The following is a 9,080-nucleotide window of genomic DNA, read 5'->3' as shown; positions in this document are numbered from 1 at the left end:
ATGGCATTTGATATTTCATTTCTCGTCGCTCACACTAATTCAATATCATTTGTTCTTCTTTTTGAATCAAAAAACAAGATGCCCTTGTCATTGAATGAAGGGAAGGTGCCTCTGCCTCTGCCTTTTGCCTTTGGTTATTTTTTCTAATTTTTTTAACTAAAGACAAAATGATAAAAGAGTTTGGTTCAATGATTAGTTTTTCACTACTTTTTAAACAAAATAGTGTAAAAAATAAATAGAAGAGGCGGCCGATTGTTAGATTTTTATAATAATAAATTTTTTATATTATTTTTTTAGACGATTCAGTTTTAAATCGAACCGTCAACTGTCCAAACCCAAACCGTGCATTTGGACAAGATCCAAACCGTTTTCGATTGCGAAAAAAAAATTGATTGATTCGGCTTGATTCAGTTCGGTTTGATTGATTTTTGCGGTGCATCGATTTTTTTGAACATCTCTACTCTCTCCAATTCCGAACAGTTGTTGGCGCAGCAATGACAACTGACGAGAAGAAGAACATATTAGAGAGAGAAAAATATAAAAATAAAGAATAAAAATAAAACCAATTAATAATAAATACTCCCAAGCTCCCCTCCCCTATTGGCAAAACTTAATTAAAAGACATTGTTTTTGTGGTCATCCTCGTTATTGTTATTTTTTTTAATATTATTTAAAATAATTGTCACTGATTTAATAAATAAAATATAATATTTCATAAGCAAAATTATAATTGTGAATATGCATACAACAGGATTATTAATGTCTATTTAACAAAAGAAAAAAAAAACAAAGATCAGTATAATTTTTGAAATATAAAACTAAGCATTTTAATTTAATAAAACTTAGGGAGTGTTGACTAGTGTAATTTTAAAGAAAATATCTATATATATATATAGATAGATAGATAGATAGATAGATATACTGGAGAGAATCGTAACTGGTGGGGTTAAGAGATTGACCAAGCTTGAGGAGGTAGGGGTGTGGTGCGGGGGCTCCGATATGAACCGGCCTTACCTGTCTACCTCAAGGAACGTAGCCCAGTAGAACAACCCAATCCCCCCCCCCACCATTTATTATTTATTTGTTTATTTAAAATCCTGCCTGTAAAGTGGGTGGAAATAATAATCGATAGAGAGAGAGAGGCGACCATCGTCGTCCCTTCAAGCACCACCTCCCCCGCCCCCATCTCTCCTCAAATTGCACCCAAAATCAAACCTTCCCACCCCACGTTTTTCTCCTCTTTCCCCAATCCAATTATGGTTTTGGCTCCCACGAGGAGGAGGAGAAGGCTTTGGCTCTGCCTCTGATTTCGGTTCCTTCAATCTCGGCCCAGAGCTACTCAGAAGAAGGCATGTTTACGATTATTATTGCTTATTTGTTCCTCTCGTTGATTGCGATTACTTGTTCCTTCTTTCTGCTTCGATTGTTTCTGTACCGCACGGCTTTGATTTACCTTTTCAAGAATTGGGCGCATTGGGTCGAAGACCGACTTCATGTTCACCAGTTTTTCAAGGTTCCCCAATTGAATGACAACTTCCAGGAGAATCAGTTTTACGGCAAAGTCTATACTTACCTCAATTCCTTGGCTTCCATCGAGGACTCCGATTTCACCAACCTCTTCGCCGGCAAGAAGTCCAACGATATCCTTCTCTGCCTCGACGACAATCAGACAGTTCACGACGAATTTCTCGGAGCCAGAGTTTCCTGGAAGAACGAGGTCACTGGCGGAAGGAGGAGTCTTGTGTTGAGGATCAAGAAGAAGGACAAGCGCCGGATTCTCAGGCCTTATCTTCAGCACCTTCACACGGTCTCCGATGAGATCCAGCAGAGGCGGAGAGAGTTGAGGCTCTACATGAACACGCAACCCGATGATCGGACCAATGGACGCTGGAGATCTGTTCCCTTTACGCACCCCTCCACGTTCGACACCGTCGCCTTGGATTCCGATCTGAAGAACAAGGTCAGATCCGACCTGGAATCGTTTCTCAAGTCGGAACAGTACTATCACAGGCTCGGCCGCGTCTGGAAGAGAAGCTACCTTCTCTACGGCCCGTCCGGCACGGGAAAATCAAGCTTCGTCGCCGCCATGGCCAAATTCCTCTCCTACGACGTCTATGACATCGATCTCTCGAGAGTCTCAGACGACTCCGATCTCAAAATGCTTTTGTTACAGACGAAGAACAAATCCTTGATCGTATTAGAAGATCTCGATCGGTTCATGGGGGAGAAATCTACGGCGGTGAGCATGTCCGGCGTGCTGAACTTTATGGACGGAATTGTGAGTTCGTGTTGTGGAGATGAGAGGGTGATGTTGTTCACGATGAACAGCAAAGACCATATCGATCCAGCGATCCTCAGGCCGGGACGAATCGATGTCCATATTCATTTCCCTTTCTGCAACTTCAATTCTTTCAAGAGCCTAGCCAATTGCTATCTAGGGCTCAAGGACCACAAGCTGTTTCCGCAAGTGGAGGAGGTGTTCCAGAGCGGCGCGACGCTAAGCCCGGCGGAGATCGGCGAGATCATGATCGCCCACAGGGGCTCGCCGAGCCGGGCCCTGAAATCGGTGATCACGGCGCTCCAGACCAACGCCGAGACAAGGGCGGCCAAAAATGTGGGCCGGAGATTGAGCGAGACAGCCTCGTCGAGAGCTTCGGCGGACAACCCCGGCGAGTCTGGCCGGTTCAAAGACAGCGGCATCCCTCCGGTGAAGGAGTTAAGGAAGTTGTATGGTTTATTGCGGTTGAAGAGCTGTAACAAAGTTGAACCGTCCGATCATGACTCGTAGAAGATCGTACGGCGATCCATTGGCCTGCATTGCATTATTATTAGTTCAAAAACAGCTAAGATTGTTTATAAATACGATCTCTGTGTTTCTTTCTCTTTTTTCTTTTTTTCTTTACCCTCTTAAGAAATACGATCGATCTCTGTTCGGTAGCAGTTTTGTTCTCTCTCTTGTTTTTTTTTTTTTTCCTGTGAAATTTGTTCTGAAATTAGGAGATTTGTGGCTAGCAAAGCAATCATTTGTTAGGTGTAAAATAATTTGAATATATTTAAATTTGAGGAAAAGGGGATAGGGATTGAAGGATGTCAAGATGTAAGCTTCGTGTAAGAACAAATTGAAATTGTTTTTTGTCATTTATTCAGTCAATGGGTCTGTTTTGTTCGTTCCATTATGGTCCCCCAAATTCTTCGACATGTTTGGCTGCTCAGAAAATTCGATGGAAAATCAAAAGGCATTTTCGTTCTTTCCTTCTTGCATTTGTATGCTTGAAAAAAAAGAAAATAGTGTGAATGATGATAAAATGATGTACGAAAACTTTTCGATAGTACTATTTTGATATTTTTAAAATATTTTTATTTTCGAAACTATAAGAAATATTTATGAAATGATTTCACTTTCAAAAACCTTTTGTAATCATTTCGTAATATTAAAAAAATTTAAAAATATATTTTCAATTTGAAAATAAATTTTTATCCATATATAAAGATGAAATTTTTTTCATTTCTAACTCAAAATTTTTATTTTTTTCTATAATTTATTGATATGAATTTATGTTTATTTTTAAATTAAAAAATGATTGTTTATATTAAAATTATATTTATAAAAAAATCTTATAATTATTTATTTATTTATTTTTTTAAAAATAACATTTATTTATTTTTATTTTATATTATATTTGTTTCTACTTTTCGTTTTGGTTTCAGTGCAATCCAGTCTCCTTTTGGAAAGGAGTTGGGCCATCTAAGTCCACCCAACCCAACCTAAAATAATAAAATAAGACCTCTTGGTAGGCTTCCAAATTTATTTGTCAGGCTAACTACGGCCCAGCCCAAGTTGAAAGTATTTTCCGTCTCCTCCTCCTTCTACAATACGTCAATATGTTTTAAATTATTAAAAAATAAAAAAGAATATAATAAATACCTCCAAAACTGTTTGGAATAAATATATAGAAAGCTCTACTTTTCAAAAAACACACTAATTATTTTTATTGTTTAAATATTATATTAAATGAGATTGATTTTTTTTAGTTCGGACTACATTTATTTTTTATAATCTTTAAATGTTTTTTAACAACTCATTGTTTTTATATATTTTATGAAGAAATATTTGAAACATTTTATAACTAAGTAACAAGTGAAGTTGGTATGGAATGTAGTTTTATTTATATTAAATTATTTGTTAATATTAAATTAATGATAAATGTATTGTTCAAATTCTTATTATAAAAGTAGATAGAATTCTTAACAACTATTTAACCAATTGGAGGTTAGTATAATTTTTAGAATTTGGGGTATGTGTTTGAAGTTAGTAAAACTTTAAAGGGTGTTGATTTTAATTTATTTTAAACCCTAAATTCAAAGGAATAATAAAGATGTTGTTAAATACCATTCATTGTCTTTTTGAAGAATCTGATGTGTGCGTCCGACCCGAGTCCGACCATCTCCGTGTATATTAGTACATATTATTATGCTATATATTTATATAATAATAAATAAATAACACGACGCGGTCAAGCGCAGGGAGGAGTGCTTGTGCTTGTGCTTGTGCTTGCGCTCGTGCGACGTAACGTTGTTATGTATGGTATAAATGGTAAAGACACAGACAGAATTAGAATAGACAAACATTTCTTGTGCAATCCCTGGTAGATCCTATTTCGATTCATTTTCGTTATCAATCTTTGTTGTTTCTACAAGTAAGTTAATTTTATCCTCTTTTTGATCTAATTCTACGGTCTGCCTGCCTGCTACGCTCTTCCTTCCAGGCAACTATCGCCATTTTGCCTCCATGTTTTCTCCGAAAGTTCGTTGCCACTTTCCCGGAAAATCGGCTCAAATGAACCAATAATTGCCTGCCTGTGAACGACGTTTTGAGCTCTGGCTTGCTTCCCTATGTTGGATTTGTTGTTTGATCATCGGGTGCAGAGTCCAAATCTCTTAAGGTCAGCTACGTTGACTCACTTGGTCTTCGCTGTTTCTTCATTTTTTTTCTTAGCGTTTCTTTTTTTGAGTTCCTTTTCCTTTCCGCATTTGGAGTTTCCAGTTCCAGAGCTGAGAAAGGACTAGAATTTCTCTATTTCATTCATTCATTTATATTGCAAATTTGGCGTTTGATTTCGGACAGCGGAATGTGCCGGTCCTCACTCCAACTCTAGTTGACTTTAATATCTGTAAAGCTTTCTTTGGTTTCCCAGAAAAATCTGAGAATAAGTTCCCCAAAGGTTCAACCCCAATTTTACTGTTTACTCGAATGCAAAAAGGGAACCACCATGAGCCTAATCCAATTAAGTAATCGGGAAATTATTCCAGGATCTGAGCAACCAAAGAGTATGTTGTTTTAAATGCTTGTGAATCATCCTGACTTTATGGTTACTTTTAATGCAGATGCAATTTAAAGTTGGTGCTGACTTGAGGAGAGACCAAGGATGGAAATGTAAGGCTTTGATGAGTTGAGTTGGGCAAATTTGGTCTTATCTTATATATGGGACTACAGGATATCGGTTTTTAGGGCTCTCTTGCTTTTAACCGGATGATGTTGGATGTTATTACTAGTTCCTCATTTGAGGTTGTTGCAGAAGTCCTTTCGGCTATGATTGAGACAATTATAGAGATTTTAATTGCTGCCAAAGTTGTCTTCATTGAGAGAAAGAGCTTTGCACAACTTGCAAATTTCTTGCAAAAGATTCTGCCTCTCCTGGAGGAGCTAAAAAGGCAGAACTTCAGTAGCCATGATGGCTTAAGCAATGCTATCATGCTTCTTAATCAGGAGGTCAAAGTTGCAAAGCAATTAACAGAGGAATGTAGTCAGAAAAACAAAGTATATCTCTTGGTGAACACCCGGTCAATTGCTAAGCGCTTGGAGAACACCACAAAGGAGATCAGCAGGGCATTAGGTCTCATTCCCTTGACCTCATTGAATCTTTCATTCGGCATAACTGCCGAAATCAGGCAACTGTTGGACCATATGCAGACTGCAGAGTTCAAGGCAGCCATAGAACAGGAAGAGATTTTGGAGAAAATAGAGTCAGGAATACAGGAGAGGAATGCTGATCGCTCATATGTCAATAATTTGCTTTTTTCGATTGCAGAGGCTCTTGGAATTTCAACTGAACCTTCAGCATTGAAGAAAGAATTTGAAGAATTCAAGAGAGAGGCAGAAAATGCAAAACTGAGGAAGGACCAGGCGGAAGCTATACAAATGGATCAAATTATTTCTTTGCTCGAAAGAGCAGATGCTACCTCTTCCCCAAATGAGAGAGAAGTCAGGTACATTGCCAAGCGAGATTCTTTGGGCAACCAGCCACTTGATCCTCTCCATTCATTTATTTGCCCAATCACTAAAGAAGTTATGGTGGATCCCGTTGAGATTTCTTCTGGGCACACATTTGAGAGAAGTGCCATAGGGAAATGGTTTGCTGATGGAAATAATTTGTGTCCCTTGACCATGGTAACTTTAGACACATCAATTTTGCGGCCTAACAAAACTTTACGACAATCAATTGAAGAATGGAAGGACAGAAATATCATGATCTTGATTGCTTCCATGAAACGAAAACTCCCCTCAGAAGAGGAAGAAGAAGTACTTCATTGCCTGGAACAGCTACAGGATCTCTGTCAGCAGAAGGACACACACCGAGAATGGGTGGTTTTGGAGAATTACATACCTATCCTTGTAGAACTTCTAGGTTCCAAAAATCGAGATATAAAAAACAATTCTCTAATCGTCCTCTGCATCTTGGCAAAACATAGTGATGAAGCTAAGGTACCACTTGTTGTAATGTTAAATCTGTGTGTGCTTGATTGGGGTGCATCTGTTTTTTCACACACCTATGCTTTCGTGTTTTTATGTGGCCTGAAGTCTTAGTGAGATGTGATGTTTCTTTCTTAATTCACCTTTTTAGGGGTTAGATTTAGATTTTTCAGAACTCTGAGAGTCTGAAATGCATCTTGAGGGACTATATTTCTTTTCTCGTCAACTAATTGTTAAATGCATCACCTTTACTTCATTTTGATTCTATCTGTATACTTGCTGAACTAGAAAGGGAAAAGTCTAGCAGGGACTTTATTTTGGCCTGTCCAACAGAGAGTAGATGAACATTTATACTTGCTGTCCTCTACTAAAATATAGATGAGGATCCAGTCAATGTATAGACTTGGTGTATGCACTTCTCTTCTTGCACCATGCAGTTGTATGATCTTGTCAACTTTCCATTTACCCCGTTTCTCAACAAGAATAGTTTACATTTAACATGAAATGTTAGTCTCTGTACTCAGGTTTAATAATGTAATATTGGATTGCATTGCATTGCAGGAAAGAATTGCAAAAGCTGATAATGCAATTGGATCCATTGTTCGCTCACTTGGACGTCGTGTTGCAGAAGCGAAGTTAGCTGTGGCATTGCTACTGGAATTGTCAAAAAGTGAATCTGTACGAGACTGCATTGGGAAGGCTCAGGGTTGCATACTCCTTCTAGTGACCATGACAAGCAATGATGACAGTCAGGCTGCCAGAGATGCTAAGGAGCTTTTGGAGAATCTCACATTCTCTACTCAGAATGTTATCCAAATGGCAAAGGCAAATTATTTTAAGCATTTATTGCAGAGTCTTTCTTCAGGTTCTTTCCTTAAAACTTATCTTGTTTATCCATTGAGAAGATAATGATATCTAGTAGGTTTCAGTTGCATACTACTAATTGGAACATCTGAAATTTGTTGAATGCTAAAGACTTCCATAATTGTCTTTCATTGGTTACAGTGGCAGTCTGCTAATTGAAACATTTGAAATTTGTTGAATGCTAAAACTTCTGAAGTTTCTAAAACTTATTAAATCAACATAGGAATTGGTAATGACCTGATGTGTCTTTAACATAAGAAATACAATGAAATTACCCTGAAACTTTCTCTATCGAGCTTGAATCTTTTCCCCTTTGTAATTCTCCTTTCAGCAGGAACAAGATAATAATCCATGTGGCTACCTACCTCAGCCTATTGATTGAGAAATCCCCTTTCGGCAGGAGCAAAATAACAAACCATATGGCTACCTAACTCAGCCTATAGATTGAGTAATCCCCTCGACACATCTTAATGTTGAAGGTATCCCTCCTATTCACATCCAGTCACAAACCTAGTTCAAGGAGGACAATTGCTTTAGGTCATTGATAGTCGGGAAATATTTGTTAGATCTTATGTCTCGAATTCTAGATAAAAGACTAAATCATTGGGTTGTGATGTAATGACCCAAATTATTTATGTCCTATTTCAGGAATAATTAAATAAATTTGGGGAATATTTGGTTTGGAAAAAAATAAGGAAATAGCTTGAGGCTAGAAAATCTTCAGAATTGGGCTGTCAGATCCATAGGATCTGGCAAGGTAATTTCAATAATGTTTTTAGGAATTTTGGAGGGAAGATTTGAATTAAGGGAGGGAAAGAGTGAGGAAGAGAGAAAGAGAGAGGGAAAAGATCAATCTCATTCACATGATGATCCCCATCCCCTGATATGGCTTATTTATAGCCATCCCTACACAATTCTAGAATGTACCATCTAGGATAGCTTAACTGCCATTACTGCTAAGTACAAGAAACAATAATAGCAATAGCGGAAAAAAGACACAATTACAAGACTGCTTGAGTAGGTCTGGCAGGTATTCCCATTGTACTAGTACTTGTATCAGAGGGCTCTGAATTCTGATAGGTCATCCTCATCTCCAATATTGCTAGGGGTTCCACTATGATCGGTAGGTCTTCCACAATAGGAGGAAGATCTTGATTGACTGGATCAGTAGGGCCAATTGCCTTTTTTATTAGAGATACATGGAAGACCGGGTGTATTCCCACTCCTTCAGGTAATTGTAGCCTATATGCCACTTTCCCAACCTTAGTTGTTATTGGATAGGGCCCATAGTACTTAGGGTTGAGCTTAGTGGGAGGAACTGTGAAGAAAAGTTGTTGTTGGAATCTCTTAACTTTCAGATAGACCTCATCACCTACTTCAAAAGTTAGATAACTTCTGTTTTGATCTTCTTGTTGTTTCATTCTTTGTTGGGCCAAGGTAAGCTCCCTCTTGATCACCTGTAGGG

General features: G+C 38.0%; 2 protein-coding genes across 4 annotated transcripts in view; both read left to right on the top strand.

Annotated features, from left to right (window-relative positions):
- Positions 1–1,096: 1,096 nt before the first annotated feature.
- On the top strand, positions 1,097–2,940 carry LOC127787418 (AAA-ATPase At2g46620-like). The gene has a single exon (XM_052315461.1). It carries the CDS (start codon positions 1,352–1,354, stop codon positions 2,786–2,788), a length of 1,437 nt encoding a protein of 478 aa, XP_052171421.1. The 5' UTR covers positions 1,097–1,351; the 3' UTR covers positions 2,789–2,940.
- Positions 2,941–4,519: 1,579 nt separating this feature from the next.
- The window catches only part of LOC127814213 (U-box domain-containing protein 44-like), a 47,105-nt gene continuing 42,544 nt past the window's right edge, over positions 4,520–9,080 (top strand). Inside the window, exons 1-4 of one of the 3 annotated variants that reach the window (XM_052355567.1) lie at positions 4,520–4,646; positions 4,767–4,943; positions 5,386–6,763; positions 7,313–7,616. In XM_052355567.1, coding sequence (XP_052211527.1) covers positions 5,531–6,763; positions 7,313–7,616 — 1,537 coding nt within the window. In that variant the 5' untranslated portion in view covers positions 4,520–4,646; positions 4,767–4,943; positions 5,386–5,530. The other 2 variants (XM_052355566.1, XM_052355568.1) reach the window with 2 other exon arrangements.

The sequence above is a fragment of the Diospyros lotus genome, chromosome 12 (assembly GCF_014633365.1).
Source record: "Diospyros lotus cultivar Yz01 chromosome 12, ASM1463336v1, whole genome shotgun sequence".
Taxonomy (NCBI): domain Eukaryota; kingdom Viridiplantae; phylum Streptophyta; class Magnoliopsida; order Ericales; family Ebenaceae; genus Diospyros; species Diospyros lotus.
This window is presented reverse-complemented; position numbering and strand designations above follow the sequence as displayed.